Source organism: Corvus hawaiiensis, chromosome 10 (assembly GCF_020740725.1).
Source record: "Corvus hawaiiensis isolate bCorHaw1 chromosome 10, bCorHaw1.pri.cur, whole genome shotgun sequence".
NCBI classification, from domain to species: Eukaryota; Metazoa; Chordata; class Aves; order Passeriformes; family Corvidae; genus Corvus; species Corvus hawaiiensis.
Window position 1 is genome coordinate 13828476 of NC_063222.1, and position 26544 is coordinate 13855019.

General features: G+C 38.4%; 1 protein-coding gene across 2 annotated transcripts in view; it reads right to left on the minus strand.

The window, feature by feature from the left end:
• Positions 1-939: 939 nt before the first annotated feature.
• The window catches only part of SLC9A9 (solute carrier family 9 member A9), a 179476-nt gene continuing 153871 nt past the window's right edge, over positions 940-26544 (minus strand). For both annotated transcript variants that reach the window (XM_048314656.1, XM_048314654.1), the window contains 2 exons: positions 4303-4408; positions 940-3797 (listed from right to left, as the gene is read on the minus strand). In XM_048314656.1, the coding sequence (XP_048170613.1) occupies positions 3576-3797; positions 4303-4408 (328 nt within the window). In that variant the 3' untranslated portion in view covers positions 940-3575. The remainder of the gene's footprint in view (positions 3798-4302; positions 4409-26544) is intronic.

Below are 26544 nucleotides of genomic sequence, written 5' to 3' on the forward strand. Positions count from 1 at the left end.
GTTAATATCTGTATCCTAGGAATTCTCAGTCTCTATGAAAGCAAAAAATTTCAAAAGCACATGTCTAATGCTAAGGTGCACCTAAAATACACTTCTGAATATTGCTGCATTTATGTTGTACCCAAATGTACAGGGTGTTACAGGGCTCACATTTCTTGATGGCTGATAGCAAAACACAGGAAAAAAGGAGAGAGACCGATTGAACAGACTACCCTCAGCTCAGCAAGGCACTTGAATAAGTTGCTAGGTGGAAAGAGTGTGAACTGCTCTCAGGGCTTCAAGACAATTAGTTTAGTGGCTGAAGTTGTACATGGAGTTCATCAGTTTGGAGATAGCTATAATGTTGCTGCTATGGAAAAGTTTAAGTTTTTAACACAGCAACATAAGTGTCTACTTGCAATGGTCCCCTTTTTCAGTGAGGTTACCAAATATTGCACTTCTCTGTGAAAGTTATCGTAGTAATCTGTTATTTTTTAGTACAGTGTCTTTTTGGACTGGCTCTGCTGTGTAGCCAGGATTCATTACACTGCTTTCAACCTTAGCAAAATGGTCTCCATAGTTCTGTATAAAATGTCAGTTATTACTTTTGAAACCTGAAAGGTTTAGCAATATTCCAGATTTCCACCTTGCCTCACATTTTGGCCTTCATTCTGAATATGTAGTCGCTACATTTTTAACAATATATATTACATTTCATTTTCCAAGCAGTGTTTTATTAGATTAAGTCAGATAGAAGGAATAGCTTCACATTTGTCATAAGTGACTTGCACATTCAGTCAAACACTGTGTGATATTAAGTAGTTTAAATCTCCAGTGTATGAACTGTAAATTAACATTAAAGGCCTCTCTTAACATCCATTACTCTGTTTAAACAGTCATGCAGAATTACTAGTGGACAGTAATTTCTTCTTGAATACAAATATGTAATTTGTTCTAATGTTGTTGTAACTCTCTTGAGCTGTGTGTCATGAAAAGAGTATCTTAAAATAGGGAAATGGTGAGTGTTATGGACAACTGAGACTCTTATTGCTATTTAGCAGAAGCTTCAGGTTTGCTTGCAGCTCATATTACTAATCTTCCTAAAAGCCAATGATACTTTGGTTGCTGAGCATGGTCCCAGATGATAAATACCCTTCCTGCTGGGAACACTGATTCAGCCACTTTGTTAGTCTTAGCATAAAAATCTAACCTGTGAAGATGTGAAGTATGAGTTGTCTGTCATAAGGGATGACTTTCTTTACCAAGTAAAGTAGCCCTTTAAGGCATCGTGGTAGAACACTGAAAAGTATTTGCTGCAGTCTTTTTTTATAAACAGAGAATTTCAGACCCCAGAGCTCTCCATTTATCACATTATACAAATGTGAGAAACCTGGACATAGGCACAATAAATAAATCAGTAACCCCCTGTACAGTATGCTGTGGGATGCATTTCAGAGTAGAATGTAAGAGCAAAACTGTTGAAGAGCTTGTCATTTCCAGTTCATGTAGCAGCTGTGAAAAACAGCTTTGCATCTTCATAATACTATAGCACTTTATTTCCAGTATAATCTAAGGACTGGAATTCATGCTTCCCAAGAAGCTTAGTAAGCCTGATGACATGCCCTCAGTTCTTCCAATGACTGAAACCAGAAACTGGCTACTGAAGTCAGGACGGTGTTAGCACCTACTCCAATAGGTTCCTGCTGTGTTGCCACATATTCCTCACTCCAGTGTCTCCATGCCTGCTTCTCCTTCCTCTGTTCCCTGCTGTCTCCTAGTCTCAGCCACAAAATCTTCCCTCCTTAACCATTTTCCATCCCTTCTTGTAACCTGCTGCACATATTTTCCCAGCCCATGCAGTGAAACAAAGCAAAGCACGGCGTTGGAAATTCAATAGTTCCTCTAAGAATTTATTATCATGCCTGAATATTGTTTGTTTTAAACCATGTGGGGATTAAGGTCCTTTGAAGTTCCTTGGTTAGAGTTTAGGAGAAAATAAAATGCCAGTTTTTTTCAGGTCTTTTGTAGCAGCACATACAACTCCATTGTGTTCAAATTTATGCTTAAAATGGCTGTTCTAGAATCACATATAGCCAGAAATTAATTACACTGGAAAAGAATGACTAAAACTTGATTATATTTGTATTTTAGGTTTTATTTGTGGTGAAATTAAGACCTATTCATCTTTAGGACTATTAATAGGGACAATTTGATTTTTATTCTTCTAGATCCAAATTTCTTTTTGCCCATTGTCTTGGTATACTCAGAATGATCTTCCTTAAAAACTCCTGATGTTTTGACTTTCTCAGTAGAAATGTGAACATGCATAGTTAGTTGAAACTTCTGCAGTGAGAAAAGGCACGTGCTCTAACAAGAGAAGCATGGCTCTCTCCCTCGTTTTGCACTGCTTAGCTGCTATATGCCACAGCTGATCTGTACTAATCTTGATAGTATATGGCAGCCAGCTGTATGTATGGCTGAGCACTTGGTTATCCATTTACTGTGTTTATGCAGAACAATGAACACTTTGATACTTCTCTCTTGTTTTATTTTCTTCTTTTTTTCATATCTAACCAGCACCTCATTTCTAGTGTGACATTGGGTGCCCAGCATAAGCAGAGAGACAAATTTATCCTTTGAGCAGGCAGTCTGAAGATATAACTGTTTTGCAGATATATTTGATTAGAAACAACTCTTCTTAAACAGTAAAAAAAGAGAAACATTTTGAGTTCTTAAATCGAGCTATAAGTTTAGAATGATCTTTCAAAACAAGAAAACCTTTCCCCCCATTTAAGCTTTGCATGTTGCCAAGCTGTAATGACAAATGTCTTGTGGAATAACTGCTGTTTTTAAATAGCAGTTGTGCCCATTCAGTGTGGCCATGAGGGGTGTTTGTTGCTGATTTCATACACTTCAATGTCTCCCACTGTCAGTGTTCAGTTTGTGGCAGCCTAGTGAAACCCTCTGTGGACCAGGCTATAAGGTGCATTTAGAAAGCAAATGCTTGGCTGGATGTCAGGAAAAGTCTATACTGTGAGCATGAAGGAGCTTTTTCTATCAAGGCTGAGGTGCTGCAATGCATATTTTAAGCATTTTCTGATCACATACTCCTTGGAAAAGGAATCTTCTGCTTCTTCCTTACAAATGTAATAGCTACTGAGTAGTTATGTATGGATCTTGTCAGGACCAGCGGTAGAAAAGAGCTGTCATCATGTGAGCATGAACGTTAGGAAGCTATTTCTCTCCTTTCCAACTTACTGAAGACTATAAGCAATATTCAAAGGCCTGTATACATGTGAGGGGCACAGTACAGTCAAGTGCCAAGACAAAACATGACTGTAATGGATTTACAGTGGGCTGGTACTGCCCTATGCTATTACACTAAAAACTGCTACAATCATAAAACCTGCATGTGGTTGTAGATATATGGATATGATAGCAAACTCCTTTCCTGTGAGGAGCAGGCATTTAGTTGCTGAAATCTAAATTTTCTTTGCTTTTTGTGCTTAGTACACTTTTTCTGACCTCTTGTTCACATAACAGGATCTTTTGTTCCTTTGTTTTAGTCTTCTTTTTTGTAATTAACGTTACACTGCTCATGCCAACAAATTCTTCTGGGGTTGACATGCAGTGTGTTGAAGCTGGAGTTTGTACCCTCCCAACCCTAGGTCTCCTTCCTGAATATCTTCCCTGCCTGTAGCCTGGATGGAGCCTGTGTTGTCCTGTGCTGGCACTGGTATGTGAGCAGATGGTTCATAGTTTTCAGTCAATTCATCATTATTGATGATATAATCTGTGTCGCCATCCTTCAGTTGATCCTGTATTCAAACAAAGAAAAAGATCTGTGGAAGAGAGTCTCTTGAGGGGGATTTTTGTTAAAGCTTAAATGAACAACAACTCTGGTGCAATTTTGCTTTGATTTTATTTCATTACTTGCTTAATTTCTCAGGTGTTCATTTACCATCTTGTTGATTAAAGCAAATAGTTGCTTACCCTGTTCTGCTCTCAAGCAGTGCTGAGAAACATAACCTACCCTTCATATGTTTTAGATCATTTTGGTGCCTAAATATTGCTGATGGGTAGCCAGTACTTTCAGCACCTGGATGAATTCTTTGGAATATGTCACTCATATTTGAAGCTCATAGTATTAAGTGGCTGTTCATGAAAATGCAGCCTGTTGTCATCTTCACAAGTGAAGAAACTGTGTAATTCTTAGCATTACAAGTCAAAAGTTTTAGAAAAGGGACTGTACTGAGGAGTCCAATCCAAAGTGGTAGGTTTTGGCTAACACCTTGAACACAATTAACCAAGCTGGGTACTTACCCCATATGCGCTGGGGCTGGTCAGAAGCCTGGCAACAGGGCTGCACCATTCAGGTAACGTTGATGTCAGAGGTGGCCCAGTGTGGGTTAAGAGAGGCTTTAGATATCTGTGAGGTTTGTTAAAGGATATTTGCCATAGAGATACTGGTATTAACATGCTGCTCTATTACACTTCGAAATTTCATTTTAAAGCACAAGAAAATAATCCAGCTGTATAGAAATATAGAAAATACTATCTCTTAACCGCCCCTCCATTATTGCATACATTCACTGTCATCAGTCTTGTCTAATGTTTTTCAGTAAGAGGAAAAAAACAACCTGAAAACTCCTCCAAAAAAAGAACAAACCCCAAACTATTTGATGCTCAAAACCTGTCTTGAAAGGGTATCAGAATGGCTGAAGGGAACGGCATGGGATACATAATGCAGCAGGAGCTGAAACACAGGAAGTGTATGCTAGATTGTCTCCTGTTCAAATTGCATAAGAAATCACAATTGGAGCAAGGCGTAGAAGAGTAAACAGGACAATTTAAGATGCCATTCTATCAGCTAATTTATATAAGAACAGTAGTGAACATTTTCTTAAACACATATTCAGCCTTTTGGAAAATCAATGCATTTCTTCAACAGACAAAGTATATTTCACCAAATATTAAGTTCCTTTATCACTGGGAGTGTATGTAAGTTGTTCTCTGTAATACTTTATCTTCAGCATTCAGTGCCTTTCTTTTACACTTCCTACATCAACGGTTCTTTATACAAAATTATGTAAGTTAGGAACGGGCTTTATGCTATTGTCTCATATCTGTCTTTTCAATCTTTTAATCCAGAAGTGCTTTATTGAGATAAAAGAAAAACCTGCTCATCTTGAGCAACTACATCGTCTGCGTATCTGTCAATAACAGCTCTCCCATGAGTCCTTCAAGTTGACTTATCTTCTCTGCTACTTTTACTCGCAAAGTAATTTTCAGTGTTCTTTGGGAAGCAGATCTGTCAGCTATTTTTGCTGCTAGGGAAAATTTACTTTACTGATTTGTCATCCCACTTTCTCTCCCCTGCTCCTTTCTCTTGCTTTCTTGCTTGTACCATCTTGCCCAATCTTTCTCCCTACCTCCTTAAAGAAGAAAGGAACAAATGTAACACTGAGTAGTGGTTCAAGTTCTGCAGCAATATTGTAGAAATACTGAGGAAGGAACACTGGGTCTTGAGCCTATCCACACCAGTGCCTCCTTTTCTTTCATTGTTGGCTCTTTATGGTATCGCTGCTTTACACACAAAGTACAAATTCTTTATCCTGAAGAAATGTAAAATATGCTTCTGATCTCAGTTAAAAATTGAAAGGCTGAATAACTTGCTCTGTCCTATACTACAGACATGGAAATTGTTCTATAGTGGTGTTTTAGTGTGTGCTTTTTGTATTTATTTTTAAAAGTTAAGCTGCACCTGTCAGAAGATTGGGTGGCTTCTTCATCCAAGGTCATATACTGAGTTAGTGTGAACAATTAGTTGAGTCTACTTCAGAAAACATGGTGACATCGTAATATAAATTCTTATCAGAACCCTGATCAAGGTGAGAATCTCATGACATCAAATTGTATAGGGCAAGTCTAGATTTGTCTCATTTCTGTAAGAGTAAAATCAAGCCAAACAATCTTTTTTGTTCTATTCCCAATTTTATCTGAAACCTCCAAACTGCCAGGCTGGTAAGAGCTATTATTAAAAAGCAAAGTATGAAAGCCATTAATTAAGAGTTGCTCTGTTTTCAGCACTTCAGAAAAACCTAATTAAAAGGCCAAAAATGGAAGTACAAGCCTAATTCTAGGTTTTTAATCTTTGGAAATATTTGCTTTGTTATTACAAACAACTTGAATTGTTTGAACTGAGTTGTCAGACTGAGCATGAAAAATACAGGCTTGTAATGGAAGTTGTATTTGATTAGACTGAGTTCTGTCTGCTCTGTTCTTTCATTCTCCTCCAGAATCAGTAATTGAAGGTATTACCCTACCTTTCTTAATCTGAGGATGTCTGAGCTAGACCTTACTTGTAAGCAGACTTATAACTTCCTAATGAGCTTTTACCCCACTCTGTAAAATTTAGTCCTGTTTTTACCTGTGCTTGCACAGAGCCTTGACCACACAGAGTAGCAGGGGCTGCGTGCTGAAGCAGAAAATCTACCCAGCCACCACAGTAATCTTCAGTCCTCTAAGCCACTACTACTTTTAGCATAAACTCCTGTCTGGTGTGTTTAACTGGTTGGTGTTTATGTATGTGGATATTCTGAAGTTGAGCAATTACTTCATTTTGCAACAGGTTCTCTAAATCCCCTTCCTTTTGCATTTGCTCTGACACATTCACTGTATATTGTCCGTGCTTCTGCTCTGAAGCCTCTTGAGATGCAGTTTAAAGTGAATGCAATTTTCTTATGCTTGTTGTGATGATTCTGTAATAAATTATTTATCTTTGTTCCTTATTTAACTAGTTATTATTCAGCCCACTCAAGGAACTTAAATTGCACTGGCCTATTTTTCATTGTTTTAATAACCTATGCCATAAATGTTTCCTCTTTATTGTTGACACAGTTGCTTTATAGTATTACAGACATAATCACCTCGTTTAGGGCAGCATAAAAGAGGAAGAAAAATTCATGTGCAGTGCTGGCATTTCAAAAGAATATCAGACGTGGGTCTACAGCATTTTAAGGCTGGCAAGAAGTCTTATCACACTCCAGTTGCTTTGGTTGCATCTCCAGGGAGATGTAATTTAAATAGTGTAATAGAAAAAGGTAGATTTTGCACTAAGGCTGCTTTAAAAATTGGAAGGAACTAAGTGCAAATCTCTTGACCTAACTTGGAAATTACAGTTGGACCGAATTCATGCCTGCCCAGTTCAGGGATAGGGAGAAGATAGGGAAACACTGCTTTGCACTTCAGCCCTCCGTGAGCAGAACAGCCCACCTGCACGTTTCTGCCATACAATGGCCTGTGTTAGAGAACGTTATTAATATTGTAAAGGTGGCAACATCCAGTTGGGAAACTGGATTAAGGATGCCAATATAGGCATGTGTATAGAATTTTAATCCATACACAGTGCCGGGATATTACTGTGCCCTGCTTTTATAATCAAATACCCATTTTCCCATTGAGCTCCAGGCTTCCACTTTCAGTTCACATGCCCAGAGATTTTTATCCTGGTTTACCTGACTGCTGTTTGACCATTCCCTTGCCCAGACAGTTTCAGTCTTGCCAGGCACAGTTCCTCTCCCATCTCACTGACACCAGGCTCAATATCTAAATGTGTTTTCCTGTTCCTGGTTCTGTCTATTCTGAGTTTGACTGATATGATGTCCTGTTTGCTCTAAGTGCAGTGTATTTAAAAATAATCTCATGAAGATTTATCAGGAATCAAACCATGGAATTGTGATTTTTTTTTTTTTTTTTTTAACATTGTCTGAAACAATAATCTCTTATGGAAATCTTCCTCCTATACAGCTTCTTCTTCACAAAGATACAGGTAACCTGAAAGAGCATTTTCAAGTGAGAAGGCTCAGGTAAATTTAAGGAGAAACACTGCTGCCGTTGCAGCCATATTGCAGAATGTTCATGTTTTCCATTAGACAGAAAAAATCTGAGATGTAAAAAAGTTTTCACTTTATATTAGAATGAAAAATCAGAAGTTAAAAATTTGTGACCATACTTTGTTAAATTGATATGTTCTGTCAAATTTTGAGGATGTTAGCAAAAATCACTATCTTTTTTGATAAAATAGCATTAGCATGTTCAAATAGGGAAAGATATTCTGGCAGAAATGTTGAGGCTGTTTTGACTTGGACTTAAGAGGTTCACTTTCCTTTTGTTGGAGGAGCAGAATCCTAGTCCAACTGTGGCTCTGCTATGAAAAATATGGTAAGAGTGAAATAGCAACAAAAAAATCCAAACTCAAGCACCCCACCCAGCCCCTCAACAAAGCAGATGATGTGGTCGCAGGTGGAAATACATATGGCAGCTCTGTAAAGCCCTGTATTTGGCCCCAAAGATGGTTTGCCTTTGCCTCATCACCTAAAGGGGGCTCTGTAACTGGAGGCAATCCCATCCTCCTCAAAGGCAAATATGCTCACACTGTATTTACTATTAAAAAGCCCCAAAGTACAGGAATTCTTGAGATACTTATCAAAATTACATAGAGCAATTTTTCCAGAGCATATTTTCTTGTATCAAACTGCTACAAATGCACTTTTGTTACATATGTCATTTGATATTCCACTGCTAGGTGCTATATTTCTGCAGGTATGAGTATCTAGAAGTTAATGTCACCACTCCCAATATCCATCCTTTGTGCAATGTTTCTGAGATTTCTTGAGATTCTACAGCCTTTTGTTCTAGTGTCCTTTTTGTGAATATTTTGGAGTCTCAATTTGTAGATTATTTACGAGTTTTAAAATTACTTTTTGTTGTGTTTATGAAGAAATATACTTAAGAAGGGTACGAAAGCAAAGATGTCACTTCTATTTTTTCAGTCTATTTTCTGTAATAAGGACAATTCACGTTTTGCTCTTTGTTAGAGTTTAGTTTGTGTGTCTTATTTTTTTAAAGGATGATTTGGTATAAGTTCCGTGTTAGCCTAAAGAGCAAACATTTCCAGTTTGGTAGTGTTTGAGTGGGAGCAGGCAAACCATGGAACTTTTCTCTGGCTGGGTTGTGCACGTGGCTGACTCCTGCTAACAGCTGACTGAGATTATTTGGGTGCTATAGAGCACAGCTTGTGTGCATGACTGAGCTGGGGAGGCACAGAGACATCGCCAGCTCTAAAGGGCACGTACAGCAGATTAAACCGACCCAAAGAAGGAGAGATGTTTTAGAGGGAGCTCTCCTCCTGGCTCTTGCAAGAGAGGATACTGTACATGTTCTCATGTACCATGGAATTTTTAAAGGATGGATATAGACTGGTTGAAAAATTGGGCAACGGTTATGTCAGAGTTAACTGTTGTTATAACAGATGTGTGTTTGAAAAGCCCATGAGATCTATGGTGATTTAACATGTAAAGATACGTTAGTCTGCACTGTGGAGAAAGCTGAGGAGGAATCACTAAATCTGGTATAAATTATACTTTAATTTTAACTTATAGCTGTTACTAGCAAATTCTGCTCTAGTTCTTTGTGACTTTTTAAAATCTTTCCAAGCAGAGGTTTAAAAAATTTTAAAAAGTCCTGCTACTGTTGTAACTTAAAATACTTAACAACGAGGATAAAAGGAATAATACTGTAGCTCTGCAAAATCAAATCATCAGGTCTCTTTTTTTTTTGAGATTCATTCTTTCTCTCTTTGTCTTTCTCGTGTTTGAAAGAAGGGAGCATAATGAAAATCAGTATTAATAAAATTTGGTTCAATATGTTTTTATAGGAAAATCTGTCTGAATTAAATTCCAGACCCAGATATAACATCAGACCCTAAGAATTAACTCTGGCTTTTTTGCAGAATATGGCTAAAAATTTGCTGCTTTCAACTTTGAAACTGGAAGCATTGCAGAGATGTGGGCAAAATGGAGGAAGTTAGTGGAACTGATCTTAGTCATATCTTTTTACATATAAGTAGCTGCAGACTGAGAAGTGGCTTGTTCTCTTATATGTGCTGAGTAAAATGTCTGGGGTATTTGCAGACCAGAGTCTTCGTTGAGAGCTCCCTGAGGCAGAACAGAAAATCAAGACATCTTACTCAAGTTATTTGAAGTCTATTATATCCTGATTATAACACCTCCAAGTAAGTAAAAGTCAGAGACCTAAATGGAAACCTGCTTATATAATTGATGAGTGCTAATGCAGCTACTCTTGAAAATAGAAGGATAGAGCATACAAAGGATGGAAGAATACTCATATAAGATTCAAAAAGAATGTATGAAGAGACAAATTAACATTACCGAGAAGTTTGGAAGATGCAGACTATGTGAGGCAGAAAAGGAGTAGAAGAAAAACCTTCCCTGCCATCAGTTGTATAGTAACAAGAAAATGATACTTCATCTGACAAAAAAACACTACCTGCTCCTCAAAGCAGCCTCCCAACCCTCCCCAAACAAAACAACCACTACCACCACCAAAATCAAAACCCCAAACAAATGAAAAACACCGAAAAACTTACAACCAACTAAACAGCACCACCAGAGATGCATAAGCCTGCTACACACACAATGAAGAGGCAAGACTATTGCACTAATCCCAACAGGGTTGATGCCACACATGTGACTTTTTTGAAAAATGTGTGTGATTTTAAGTTGACATCACTGGTATCCCCTATCTTCAGACACCTTATAGCAGGATATCTGGCAGGCATCTAACCTGCCAGTCTTACTTTTTCATCAGTAAAGAGAAATGGCCAAACCCAAGACCATTAACTCCAGCACTGCAGGATAAAACTAATTGGAATGAATTGAGATTAGAATGAGTTTCTTTCCCTTTATTGACAGTAAACGAGTCTAAACAACTAAATTAGACTTAGATGACTAATAATTAAGTACCTAAAACTTGGTGAAATGAATCTCACTTCAGAACATGAGAATATAGAGTTCCTAAGGCAAAATATAAGAAATCAAACACAATGTCCTCTATACCAAGGAAACTAGGAGTGTATGAAAGGCATCATATTTATAATTAGGAAATACTACATTAAATAAATATAGAAGAAAAAGAAAGATAAAAACCATATAAATTTCTGTGTAATAGAGATGGCACCAAATCCAGCAAAAACTTCAAAATTGTTAAGTTTGTGAAAACCTGAGTGAACTTGGGATTCATAAGAAGAAATTTGACCTCAAAAGACTTAAAAAGATTTCCTGGCATGTTTTAAGGCATAGAAATTTCTCAGGCCGTTGCAAACCTGCTCTGCCTGTAGCTTGGCAATAGGGTTTCTTTTCCTGCAGAGAAGGAACTTTGGCATATTGGTACATTTAACATGATTACAGAACTGGAGATACCATTGGTATGAGTAAGCTAAATTATTGCATTAGAAAGGATGAACATGCTTGTGACCTGGCTGTGCATAGACCCTCAAAGCCTTAGAAGGTCTTTGTTGCCAGCTGCCTCAGGTGAGATCACTTTGAAGCTCTTCACTTGAAGTGCAGCTTTTGTATAAAATACTTGAACCCTGGCACTGGCAGAGGGACCTAATTTAGAAGCACAGGCAAGTTAGCAGGGGTTTCTGCACTCTGTGTGGAAGATTGTTTCAGGAGATTGTCCTTGGCATCACCATCTGGCAGAGAAGTATTTCAGAAAACAGATGTGTGAAGAATGAGTACTGGCAGTGGTTGCACCCCTTGCTAATGACAGTTTAATACCAGTGGCACCACAGTTCTAATCATTTGCAGGATGCAGGGAGAATAAACCTTAAAAATGCAGTGAAGTGTAAGTACAAACTGTTTTTGATCAAGTGAATTACTTCAGTATCACAGAGGAGGAGAAAGAAGGTCTGATTCAAATGAAATGAAGGCTTTCAGAAACCTTTCATCAATAAATTATATCAGGTACAATGAATCTGCACCAAGGCAGCTCTGGAAGATAGCAATGGTTGTAGTGTCTTGACCCTGTAGCAGGAGAACTTCAGGACCAGGAGGGTGGTGGAAGTAGATGATGACAAGAGAGTAATGTGAACAAGAGTTTCCAAACAAATGGGCATCATTCTGCTCAAACTAAAATACTGCAGTGAAAGCAAGGTAAGAAAATGGCCTTTAGAACTTTGTGAGCAACTGCTGGAGTAATAGTCTTTCTATGGGCCTCTGGTGATGCAGATGGAGAGCAAAAGCCAATGCACCAAAATTATGTTCAAATAGAAAAATAATTATTTGGCATTTTTTCAGCAAGTCAGATGAGATATTTAATGAAATACATGGGATATAGCAGCACAATAATAGTTATAAGAGTTCACAGATCTGTGGAGATGGTTTTTGAGAACTCTCCAGCTTCTGCATTGCCAAGAGTCAAAGGATGCTCTCACAGTTTTAAAGGTACAACTTAAAAGGAAAATATGATCCCTTATGAGAAAAAATCCTGTAAAGAACTTCTTTTCTTGCAGAATTTAGTAGAAGGATGAGCTACAAACACGGAAGAAGGCTTGGAGGAACAATGTCTCTCTTGTTCTGATGCTTGCTTGTTTTTGTAAAGATACTAAAAAAAACAGAAACAAAAGTGATAATTCACTATGTCTTTTAGAAATGACAATCTGTATAAAGACAATAGAATCTCTCTTCCTTTATCAGAAGACTGTGGGATAAAGCATAAAAAAGGAGATTGGTGTCATGTCAGAAGGGAACAGTAGCTCCAAGGAAAATAAAAATTCTGAAAAAATTTTTGAGGACTGTTTGATACAGTAGTGAGGATAGACTGGAGTGCTATTCTCTTGTCCCAGTATGAGTGTACAAACAGAACTTGTAATCAGGGATGTGTCTGTCCCTGTAGAATGTAAAAGCAGGATACCAACACGACCCGTGTTGGGTGAAACCCTTGAGCAAGCTGGCAGAAACTGCGTAACGTACAGTGTAGTCACAGAAATGCAGCATTGCTTTTTTGTGCAATTGTGAGAAACCATGTTCATTACACATATGGAAGTAGATTCAAAAGCTGTGTGGCAAGATTAGGACATGGTTTAGCATTTTGCAGAAGTGTATTTTACTCAGCAGCATGTTGTACTTCTGGGCAGATTGGTAATGCATAAGAGGTGCTGGGACTGGCTTAAAATAAGCAGTCTTTACATCTCCCTGTGCTGAGCTGAGCTGGACAGCCTTTGTAAAGTCTTGCTAATACAAAGCCTGTCTAGTTTAATATATCCTCTGAAAACCTCTACTTTTGTGAGCAGATTGATCCAAAGATTGTGTTCAGATTCTCCAGCAACTTTTTTTCAATGTGTAACCCATGTTATAGACACAATTAGCGAGCTGGACGGAGTTGGCAGTCTCTAATAGGTTTGTGAAGAAAGCACATTAAGAAGTGGAGGGCTCAGTGTTGAGAATGTGAAGACACATTGCCCAGGAATAGGTTCTGCTGTAATCTGAAGAAAGCAGCTTTCTGGCAAGCCAGATCTTTGCTGTTGTAAGGATATTTTAATACAGAGAGAGAGCAGCTAGAAAACCCTCACAAAATAATGCTCCCTAAGAGAAATGCAAATTCTAGTGCAAAGAACAATTGAGCATAATTAATTATGGCACATACCTAAGAAAAAACCAGATTACTGAACATAGAAAGAAATATGAGGTATTTATCCAAATATTAGTTTAAAATTCTGAATAGGTAAACCAGAATACTTTGTTGATGAACAGTGGCAGATTAAAATAACAGAACAGAGGATGCATATTAAAAGATCAAACTGCCTTTTGATTGGCAGAGCAGCTTATCAAACATAAATCAGAAATAGGAAAAGCAAACGCTAGATCTCCAGCCAGGATGGCTCACCTCCCTGCTCCTGTCACTGCACTAATCTGGAGCAGGACAACTGTCTTGGCATGAGAGGCTTTCCTGGGAGCCTATGAATGCTGGCAAGCTGTGAGTGGGGACAGTGAGCTGTGATGGGCAAATCTGGAGAGACATGGGGCAGGACGTGGGTGGGAGCAGGACAGATTTTTTGCAAGCGTGACAAGTGGCTTCTGTGGTTGGCATCTTTCTGCTCTGTTTACTGCCAGTACACTGCCCACATGCACCGGTGCTGCCCCCGACACAAATACAGACAGTGATAGAGGTGGGGAAACATGCAGTGCAGCATGAATGAGCATGAGGTTTTCTCATTCTGTGTTTTATCAGAGATGGAGAGGTCACTTATTGGGGTTTTAGTCATGGGCTGCTCATAATACAAAAGCAAGCAGTATTGTGCATGAGTAGGTGTAGCTCTATGTACATGATTTGCTTAAGAAACACATTTTTTGAGATCACTGTTTTTCTTTCTCTTTCCCATCTCTGACAGCTCCTGTGCTAAACTCCTAATCCAGATCTGATACCAAAACAGCTTGCCACTCAGATTTCACTCTAGTCACCTTTATTTTTTTTTTTTTTTTTTTTTTTTTTTTTTTTTTTTTTTTTTTTTTTTTGGGAGGTTATGGTCAAGTTATTGGTTTGGTGCTGGATTGGATGATGACAACATTTAGATAACTCTACCTGTTGATCTCTTTTTCCCATGAGAGAGCATAAGCAGGAATTTGGTCAGCTGAAGACACTTGACACCTTGGAGTTCTTACAGAATTTTGTTGTTTGTAGAGGGGATCTGTTTTGAGCAGTGCAGCACATTTACATAGCTCTGCAGTCTGCTGTGGAAGGGAGGTGAAACATGGTCTTTTCTTCTCTGGGGCTTCCGCTTTCAGGATTTATGTTAGCTGCCTTGTTCACTTTGGTTTCCCAAAAAGCTTATGGCTAGGACCTGTCAGATGCCAAAATGACTTCTAAGCCTGTGAGAGGAGCATGGATAGCCTGGTTTTATACACAACTGATCTTTTGCAAGGGTGTGGCCAGAGGTAACTCAGTAACAACCCAAGCACTCCAGGGCAGGGAACAGAAGATCAAGTGAAGAACTGAAATCTTGTTGGGACCAAGCGGAGGAGCTTTGAGCAGCTCCAGCTCTGACGTGCCTCCAGCTTTCTATACGAGCTAAGCAGTGGATGAGACTCGCTGTGTCAACTGCAAAAGTCCTGTGAGGGGGTAGTAAGTGAAAATCCATATACAGTATACATTGATTTGTGCTTCAAACTGAGGTTGTGTCAGTTTTGTGTGGTGTAAGGGCTGAATTGTTCATGGGGAGCTGTAATAAGTGCTTGTCCAGAGCTTCACCATTAAGACTCCTAGGCAAGGCATTCCTTGGCATATCTACCAGTGGCTGAGGTCATGGAGTCCTCCAAGCTCCTGCCAAGTTGAGGTGCAGCAGTGCCAGAGACACCTGACTTAGCAAGGCTTTCCACTGCTCTGGTACAGCCCACTACACCTGCATTTGTCTTCTTAATTAATAATCCAAATTGAAGGTCACTTATTATGTATTAGGAGAATGATAACTCCTAATAATTTTTAAAATCAAAATCCATGATAGGATCATAAAAAAAAAGGCAAAAACTCCCAAATGTACCACCCCCCTCCACCCCAAACCAGAAACTTCAGCCTCCCAAAAAACCTGTAGAAAGTGTGGAAACTTAAAACACATTGCTAGACGCACTGGGTATCTTAGCAGTAGCAGTCTTATTTTTGAGTACTTAATGATTTTTATGTAACACTGCAGTATAGAAATTGCTGGCATCAAGGTACATCCTTAAAAGATGTAGAGCTTGCAGTGCTGTCCCAGGAAATGAGCTGCCTGGAAAGTTCAAGTCAAATTCTTAAAACAAAAAGAAAACAAAAAGGGGGAAGAGCAAAGGCTCAAATTGAGTCAAGGTTCTAAAAGGATAAAATTTTTGCCAAGAGTTAGAAGAAATTTGTATTAATCAAGATATAGAGTAGACAAACAAAAGATAAGTTAATGTTTAGTAGATGCCTAAGCTAGGGTTAAGTGATGTATTATTTGCCATTGTATTTTGTTTTAAGTTTTGTTTGTAGGAGGAAACAGAATGAATGAACTGTCATTAAAACAAATTGAAACTAATTGAAACCAATAGAACTAAGAACAGCACCTGGGTTTCGTAATAATTAATCAAAAGTAGGAGATCTTGGGTGGTGCCCAGAGGTCATGAAGGTCTGCCAACAGCAAGAAGGTAAAAAGGTCACTGTGAGGAAGACATTCCTGACTTCATCTTTCAGGACCACTGACCCAATTCGAGACCACAGACCCAATTCAAGAGAGAAACTGCGCATGTGTGAAAGACTAATGATCTCATTTTAATATGAAGTGGGGGATGGGAGGTGCTGGGGTCATAGATATGTAGAAGATGTAAAACTTTGTGTAATAAATAGAGATTGAAGAACCTTGTACTTTGCTGGCATGTCTTTAGGAGGCTACTCCCATGCTGCCCACCGGTGCCTGAATAAACGTACCACTTTCTAAGTTTAATTAGTTCAAGGGTCTTTTGTCCGTGGCTATTGGGATTTAATGATTTAAATGTTTTGGTTTTGTCAAAATTGGAAATTGCTACTATGTCTCACTAGAAATTATTTAAATTTTCAAGAAATTAAATTAATGCAGGCAATAAACTAAATCTGTGGTAAAAGATGCAAGATGTTTTAACAGCGACTAATCAGTGGTAAATGCTCTTAAGGGAAGTAATGAAATCTTCATAGTTGGTGTTTTCTGATTAGGAATGGATACCTTCTTGACACCTGGTATTCTTTAGTATGCACAAATTTCTGAAATCAATACAGACAAACATTAAGTGTCTCTGACGGCCAGGAGTTCCGACTTGATAATGTAAAAGACTATGTGCAGTCTAAAATTTAGGCTTTATTAATTTAATTAGTTAACATCTTTAGAAGCTATTTGTCACTAGGAAAGTCATGGAAGTACTTGTTCAAGCTAATTCCCTCTGCAAAATTAGTTTAATTACTATCTGAGGAAATATTCAATCTTCAAATTATTATTTTTTTTTGTGTTCCTAGTTGTCCTGGGTTGTCTGTGCGACTACACTTGCTAAACCATACCTAGTTGCTTAGCTCTGCTTCATTTATCTTGCTAGCATTCTATAGGAGCACATCATCTAAGCTCCTCTTTGTTCTCTAGCAGTGGAGTAAGTACTTCTTTGTCTTTGTGTGTGAACCTGTAGTTCTTCAATGAGTGTTACAATACTGTATTTGCTTTGTACTCAGTTATAATTATTGGCTTGAAGTTTGTCAACAAAGCAATGCTTAACTCATTTAGCATATTGAGAAAACTTGTGCAATGTATTTAGATTTGAAGTATTTTTTTTGTTGTTGTTGTTAAACTCCTATCTCTAATATAAGAATAAAATTACAGTAGTGGACTATTCTCTTTTTCTGGGAAAAAAAATCTCCAAATTGCATTGCAGATCTTGTGGCAATTGGCACCAGTTCAAAGATTCCTCTATTTTTGCAGAACTGTTGTTAAGATGCTATAGTGAGGTGCATAGGTAAAGCACTATCCCAGCCAGAACATGATTATTGATAAACAGCTTTCAGAGGCTCAAATGTTTATTTTATTGTAGGTGTTGCACAAAATAGGTGTCCCTGGCAATAGATACCTTCAGTACTGTCACAGAGGCTGACTTAAAGCTCAGTTTAAGTAGACTCAATCTCCATGAACATCATCATGATGAATGTTTCACTGGTGAACAGCAGTAAAATTACCAGGTAGAGGCAGTATCTACAGTAAGTAGTTTTGTGTGTGGCCATATATTGCCCTGGATAGCTGAGACCATCCCCTTTCCATGCTGTGTCTTTCTTCACTCCTGTGCTATCCAGTTCCTGTCCTAGTGTTTTACACAGTCTCTACTTCTTCTGGACAAGGACTGCTTTTTCTTCCTTTCTGCCTGGCCAGTAGTGCCACTCTCTCTGCTCCCCCAGGAGCCAGAGCAAACCTGAGTGTGATCAACTGTGGATGTCTGGACCTAGGAAAACAGCAGTGAAGCAGGGAGCTGTGCTGGGGCAGGGTGTTCCCAGTGCCTCTGCCTGTGACAATTTCTCTCCCAGTGGTGGATGCTCATCTTCTGCGGAGTTAAGTGAACTCCAACACAGAGATACTGGGTATGGTCTCCAGAAATCTGTTCAGCCTTTTGTCAGGAAGGTTTAATAGTGTGGCAGTAGCTGGTATCTGGTGTGTGAGCAATCATTTGTGGGTGTCAGTGTCACGAAAGATTTAAATGAGGTTGCCTCTCCTTAGTTGTACTTCCTCAGTCTACAGAAATACCCTGAAGGGTCAATTCCCCTTCATTCATTTGGATCATTAGCATTGCCATGATCTAGAGAAGTGATTGATGCCATTACTAAAAATATGTATTTTTCACTCTGTAGCTAATTGTTTTCCAGAGGACCACTGGAGCAGCTCCCTCTGCTATTTTTGGCATATACACATCTAGATAGTAGGCAAGAGCTCTCTTGTCTACAGTCTAGAGGTGTGTATGCCAAATAATTTAGGAAGTCTGGCCCTTCCAAATCATTATTTTATGTATCTGTGCATGATGGTGGGTGTCATTCCAGATTCTTTCGTAGTAGTTCTTGATCCAACCCCGGGAAAGCTCTGTTTGATCAGTGAGGGATTTGAACTAAATTTCTGCAAGACATTAAATTAACATTTATAATAGAAATATCTTTGATTTCTCAGTTGAAAATATTTCTGGGTTTAGATGCCTGACACTTCAATGAAAAGTCAGAATTTTTCCAAGGGCTTTTTTATTCAGTTGAAAGCTGATTTTTCAGTTGAAAAAATTTGACCATCACATTAAAGAAAAACACAGCTTTGTCTTACTTAGGACAGTAGTCAAGGACAGAAGTTTGTAAGTATTTTGGATTTAGGTTGGCTATGTATGTCTGGCCTCAGTACTAAATGAAGTCTTTGAACCACTTTTGATGGAAAAGGGTAATTCAAGGACATGGAGTTACATGGAAAATTGGATAAAACACAATGTGTTTTAAACAAAAGCCAATTGTGTCAGATTAGACCAGTATCTGTCTTTGATAAGATAACTGTTTGGCTAGCCAAGGTTGAAGTAGCAAATCAAATATATATATGTAGTTTTCAGTAACGCACATAAGGTACGTTACCTCACGGGACATTATTATTTGAGAGAGACAAAGGGGAATAGTATGCATTTGAAGACAGATAAGAAATTAATTTCTTGTTCAGCCAGCTTAGAAAGGGCATTTAGGAAGGGAAGAGAGGCTGTATGGGGTGTGCCTCAGGCCCAAGTCGTGGGAACAGAGAACTTTGAATTTGGTGGCGTTGCATGGGTGTCCTTTGCTGTGTTTATCAGTTACTATAAAATACATTATGCCCTCTCTGTATCATTCCCTCCTTGGTTTTCTTATTTCTAGTTGTTTCTCTCAGTATCACGCTGATTGTCACTTACAGTAAAGCACTCTGACATATGAGAGGTGCCTGAGACGTGCATGTTTCCTCTCCTGTCACTCTGGGGCATGAGGCATTGTCCTGTGAACCTTCTCAGGTGAGCAAACCGAAAGGAGCCTGTGACATATGAAGTGAAAGGAATTTAAGACGCAGAAAGGTTTAATAGCAGAGCACTCTTTTGACCTCACAGTTTTGACAAAGAAACTCTTAAAACATCATATTGAGAGGCAAGCAGAAGACTTCTTATCCTGAAAGAAAATATGACAGCAGATTATCTTTTCTGGCTGCAGTAACATTGTCTGGATGGTTAAATCAGGCTTCTATGTTTGTGTAAAGATGAGAAGGAACTTGGAACAGACCTAGTTTTGAGATTCTGTGTGTCAGGTAGTTTTATTTGCCTGCATCTCAGTTCTGTCACTGAGGAAACTGAGAGAACTCATTCAATCTTTGGCCATAACCAGCTGAGCTACATTCACTTCAAGTTCTGTTCCTAGCATCAGCAATGTACAGAAAATACCCTGCAATATCCTTGAGGAATTGAGACTGGCAGGTCTCAGCTCCCAGGCAGTATCTGTGCCTCTGCTGTACCAAATAATTCTAGTTTACTCAATATTGCACTGTCCATACCTGCAGGGTTTGACTTTCAGTTAAGGCACAGGTGATCCCTCTGTGTATGTGTGCACGATATCATCGTGGGGTGGCCTAGCAAAGGGCAGAAAATTCAAATACACAATACCAGTACTAATACTATTTGGATTTTCCTATTGGCAATGTAATGCTACCTAAAAGCTATTTGAACTCATATAAACACTTCCATTTTAAATGTTTTTTCAGTAGCCAAAGGATGACTGTTTTGGAATACATTTGTGATTCACTTTCCTCCCTCCTCCAGTTCTGGACCTGCCCTAATGATCTTTGTCTTTGAGATGCCAAGATAAACTGTTGTACATGTGCATTTGTGTTTACACCATGAAAATTAGAGTGAACTGGGAGGAGTTAGGAGGTAGTAATAAGGGACAAGGAACAGCATAATTGGATGCATTTTGCATTTGGGTGTCTGTCAAGCTAGATGAAGGGGTTGGGAGAGGAGGCTCATCAACTTACTTGTCATATTAAACTCACTCCTGATGTTTGGATGGAGAGTTGAGAGGTGAGCAAAGCCTGCAATGGGAAGGTGGATAGAAAAAGTGGTAGCATGTGCAATGATCACTTAGACATGAGCAAAATAGTTTTGAAGGAAAAATTAGGCTTTTGTGGATAAACATTGGTTTGTACCATAGTGTACACTGCGTGCTGAATGAAAATAGTAGAGATATTTTCTAACTTTTGGAGCTGAAACACTGTAGCTTTAGAAGAAGAGCAAAAACTTTTGGTGTGCTGCTGTTATTAAGAGTGAGATCCTGCTAAGGGGCTGTTGACTTATCCCCTAGATTTTAGACTTGGTGATGATTTGTCATTCTAAATCCCAGGGGTTCATGTACACAGTATGTCCTCCCTTTTTGTTTCTTCTTCCTTTTGACTCTTTCTTGTCTTGTTCCCTGGGTTTTCTGCTTGACATAATTTTCAAAGATAACTCCCACCTCATCATTCATGTCTCACTCAGGTTTAAGAATTGTCCTTCTACCTCTGTTGGTCAGCATCTTAACACGTTATCTACCTATTAAATTTTCCAGACAGCATTTTCTCTGTGTTGTCCCTCACACTTCCATTGAGTTTTCTTAGAAAAATACTTCAAAAAAGATTTAGCTAGTTCAAGTTCCTTGAAATATTATATTATTATACAAAAAATATACTGTCTGATAGAGGTATAGAAAGAAATTGTCTGTATCTCTGAATGGTCTGTATGTGTCTTGCAGGTTGCTGTCCTGTAGGGTGTGGAAAAACTTTGGTTTTTGTGCAGTGTCTAGCACAGCAGAGCCTATAGTTTTTTACTTATTGTTCTGAAAAAAAATGTATAGAAATAATAACTAAAAAATAGCAGATGATTTTTCATTAATATTGTGCAGGAGTTTTCTATCATGATGTTTATACACACATTCTCCATCATACCTCACCTCCCAGTATTAAGTATAAAAAGAGTTTTATTATTAAAATGGTGCCTACTCATGATTTTACGTTGGTTAGTTAAAGATCAAAATTAAAACTAGAAAAAGTAAAACCCCGAACCCTAAGAAATAATAAACAAGATGTTTTGGTTGGTTTTCATTCTGTTGTCTTTCAGTACCCTTTTATGCAGTGCAGGAGTGATTTCCTCAAAATGAGTTTCTCTTTGGCTTTTGGGCATTAATGTGCCAATTTTCTTTCTGCTACTGAATATTATCTGATCCTGAAAGTGACTACAGTTGAATTAATGTTCCTGTCAATCACAGCTGCTTATCTGAGTCTTATTTGGACCGAAATTGAAAATTCCTTAATAGTGTGATGTTGGCACTTAGGTATTTTCTCACAATGGCCAAATCATGCTCCCTCCTTCCTTGCCCCTCTGCATGTGTTCCATCTGTGACCAGCTGCAGTGGTTACAGTCTCATGCCAAGTCTTGGGTTAAATCTGTGCATTTCACCTGTGAAATGAGAGAGATGCAATGGCAGAAGGAGGTGTTAGCTGAGATTAGGAATCAGCCAAGTTCTTCAGCTTTTCTTTTGCACTGCAGCAATTGCTTGAAGGTGAAGCTACTGCTACACTATCATATGTGAAGGAAGATTCTGACCCAGTCTACTTATCCTCTTTTCCCAGGTTTTTCAGGATACGGCTTGATTCCCCTCTACCTGCACAGCTCCCAGGAGATGTTAGAATAACATAATATCTGGATATTTGTCCTCAAACTAACACCTCACATTAATAATTAATAATTTCGTTTGCTAGCAAGGGTTGTGTTTACAAGGACAGTGTAACTTTACATCGTGAGCAAAATTTGATGAAAATCATGCTGGGGAAAAAAAAGCTTTAAAGGGTTTTTATAAAGTTGTAGAAGGAAATAAAGTAATAGAAAAGAAACTAAACCAACATGCAATTTTGAAGTATTGAGGAAGAACTCAACACACTAAACCCACCATTTTCCTTATAATCTGCATGATGGACCTGTGTAATGGCACGATTGATTTTAATAATTTTAAAATTGCTAGTTTTAATATTTAATCTGTTTATGCATAGCATAATATGAAGTCTAATTTCTGCCTAACTAAAGCATTGATTTCTGCTCCTTCCGAGAACTCATAAAACAAAGATAAAAGATCCTTTTTGCAACTTGTTTCACATACCTTCTCTTTTGTATTTGATATAAATACGTTGTGCCACATACTTTATGGAAAATTTGGTTTAAATTGATGAAGCATAGCATAAGCTAAAGCAGTCACACGACTTCTAGGACATCACAGTTTTGGTGTTTAGGAAGTCTTGGGAAGTTATCAAAAGGGCAAAACTCAAAAATTGGAACCAGGGGGAAACAATTTCCCTCAGATTTTCAGACTCCTTTCCCTGTTTACATTTCTGAGTAAGTGTTCTCAGGTTTTGATTCCACGGAATTAATGATTCATATGAAACAGTTTGCAAAATAGGTATAAGTTGTTTGGCTTGTTTCAGAAAAAACTTTTGGAGTCCCATCCACATTAGAGTTTTTGATGAAAACAAAGCATGCTGATGGGTATTGGAGCACACTGAATCCCATTAGCCCACTTGTATGTGTGCACAGATGAATCTATTCACACCAGGAGCCAGTGTGGAACAGATGTTACCTTTGAAAAATTGATTTGTTCATAGAGTTTATTTATTCTGTTTGTGCTATTAATCTTTGGTATCTCTCCAAAGAACTGCTAGAATGCTCAGACTTTTTGCTGGGTTTTGCTACTTAATTTGTTAGCTTTGGGCACGTTTATATTCACGGCTGTACCACCGAAACTTAAATCAGGCAATTCAATCATAAATTAGGTACATTGAGTGTCTAGTGCACTAAAGGTGTCCACTCAAGGTTTTGCCTGACTTTAAGTCACTTTTAAAATATCTCTATGGAGCCAGCATGACTTTGAATAAAGATTGGGTGTAAGTTCCCCACCTGCTTAATGGGGTAATGCTGAGAACAGGGGAAGAGAGATTTTTCACAAGTTAACATTAGACCAGCAGTCACATAAACCAAACTGCTAGATGAAAATAGCAAGCTCATGCAAAACAGTCCTGCAAAGATAGATTGCTTCCCTTTCCCCTTATACTGTCTAGCCAGCATGACTGGGCAGGACTTTGTTCTGAAACGGGAATACCCTGTGCCTGGGCTGCAGACATCTCTTTTTAAAACAGAAAAGGAAGTAACTAATTTTTGTGATCGGCAGTGAACCAAGTGTGGTGGTAGATACATAATAATGTAAAAAATGTTAATGAACACTTACATGTAGTTATGATATTGCTTTGTTATAATAGGTCAGGGGGTGCAGTTCTATAGTCCTTGCTGATAAACCATTTTCTCAGCAAGCCTCTGACCTTCTCATTTGTGTAGGTATGGTGTAGTGTGCCCAGGAGTTATGGGACTCCATGCTGCTGAGGTTCTATAAAGTCCTTATGAAATATGTTTCTGAAACTGATTCTTTGGGATATTTGGGTGTTGTAGCACTCAGCACTGCATCACCTAACTGCCAGATCCCAAAGTGCCTGCTGGAATCGTGAGCTTTGAGTTCTATAATAACAAGGTTTAGTTGTAAAGAGACTTTTGAGTCCTGATGAGTGAAAATCCACTGAGGCTACATTGAAATGAGATGCTGAGAGAGGGTGAAAAGCATAAATACCTCTCCCTGTTTGGCTTTCTGCTCTGGGAGGCACTTGCATCAGTGGATCTGTCTTGGGTCTTGAACTAGAATCTCATGTTAGATATTCTCTGTGGAAAGTAGTGCTGCCTCCCATAACTCCAGACACCTAATGGCCCTGGGGAATAGAGCACATTCCAAAGCCTCGTTTCATTTTTACTTTGCCTGATCCAGAGTTGCAAGTTGAACCACAGTAAGGGCTACATGGCATTCTATGATCAATCTTTGTGAGTCCCATTTATGATAGTAGTAGTAGTATTTAGATGTAAGCCTCAATTTTCCTCATGTGAGGCAAAGACAGGCTTCAGAGTCCATTCATCTCTCTGCCTCATGGACCATTTAATCGTTTAGACAAGGTAAAGTTGTTTTAATAGAAGAAAACAAGGGAACTCTGTACCTGAAGGGGTTTTCAAAATTTTCTAAAAATTGAGATTCATTCTCTGATGCAAATATGTGGCTCTTTATACATTAAGTAGCTGGTGAGCTCTGCTGGGATGGGGAAAAGCTGCCCTCAAAGGGTCTTGTCTTCTTGTGAGCATGTCTACAGAACAGGAGCAGAGCCAGTCTTGAGGCATGATCCAGGATGGCAGCACTTATAGCTGGGTTGAAGGCTCTGCCTGCTGGTGGGAATACAGACATCTGGGCCAGGAATTTACCAACACAGAACAGGAAATAGTTCACAAATAAAAAGTATCATATCTGCCATTTAGATTGATAACCATCGGCATATGTAGAGCCTTGGAAGCTTCTAACTTGTTTTGGACATTTTTTTCTGGAAATTATAGGATGCTGGTATACTGCTTCTTGTGCCCTTGTAATTTTAGTTGGGCACACTGAAAGTGTGTTCTTGAATCCAATGGTTTTTGTTCCTTTGGGTTTATCCTGTGAATCATGCTGTAGTTTTATGAGACAAGATTAGAGCCCTAAATATATCAGGAGCATTATATATATATATATATATATATATATATATATATGTATGTATTTTTTTAGCTCAGCACTGCAACCATTTTAGAAAATTACTTACGCAGAGAAATACAATAATATAAGAAATATGTCATGCAAGATGTCTATGCAAATCAAGTCAGTATATACTAAAAAGCAAGAAGTAACTGATGCCCTTGGGTGACAGACTAAAGAGGAAATAGAAAAGTGAGAAATGGCATAATAAATCTAAGTATTACTAGAATTAGCATATCTGTCTAGGATATCTGCCTGCAAAATGGAAGAATATTTTATGGAATTGCATTTACATTAGTTAACCAAGAAGACTATTTACTGTGCAAAAATGCAGCTATTCTTTAACTTTGGGTTAGTCCTCTCTGCTTTCAAATGCAGCATGGCCCACTGCTGAGATGCACTGATTTCTGCAGGCTTAGATTCTTATCCCAAAGATAACTGCCAAGTCACGCTAAGGATTTCCTATACTGAGAAAGCCAGGTGTGTGGGGCATGATATTTTGTAATACAGTGGGCCCTTTTCCAAGGTGTTAACTGCTTTTTTCTTTTTAGTATCCAGATAGACATATCCTTTGTGTGTTTGAAGCTGGACACTAAGAAAAGAGGCTGTTTGGAGTTAGTAAGAAAGGTGTTCATAACAAATACATACAGAAAAATCTCCATAGCTAAATGAGTATTTTGAGGGAAAAAAAGTAGCCTAACAACTCAATTTTGCCCACAAGGCAATTCTGCTGTAGGAATATTTTTGTGTCATCTTAGTATCTATTTAAAACATTAGGCAAGTGGAGTAGTGCTCTGCTAATTAATCAAAAATAGATGGACCTGTCCTCCCCACATGTTCTTTCTTTACAAGTCTTCTTGGACGATTCCTGTACCAACTAAAGGTCTGCCTACTCTGTTCAGAGCCCTGCTCCCTGGTAGCCAGGACTATGGAAAGGCAATAATCCTAACTGGATCAAGCTATTGAGAAAAGCAGGAAAGGAGAGACAGCTGGTAGCACTGGAGAGTTTCAGTGAGAACACACAGAGAAGGGGCAGGACTGGCTGATTTCCTTCCCTGGTCCCTCTGGTCAGGTCACCATTTTGGTCAGTCACAGATAAAACAAACATCCTGTATGTAGCTTTTCCCTACTAGTTTTTTGCCTTTTTATGGCTTCTGTTCCAGGTACTTTTCTCTTTCCCCCGACTTACTTTTTAATGCACTCATCTTCTTCTTTTTTTTTTTTTGACATTCAGAATTACTTTCAAAATTTTTACATTTAATAAACTACATTGTAACTGAGGATTAGTAATGTGTTTTAATGTTTTTTTTATTTTTCTTTGTATCTGAACCCACAAATACTTTAAAAATGTTTGACCTTTGTGATTACTAAACCTGAAATTTGTTTTTGATGTTTTTGCATTTTGCTTTTCTCTGTCAACTGAATTAAGTTTGTGTGTTGCATTTCAAATGTCTTGTATTGTTTTGAATACATGTTGTTTTTGTGGATTAGTTATAACTTACTCTACCTTTTAGAAACACAAGAACTGATGTCCCTGCT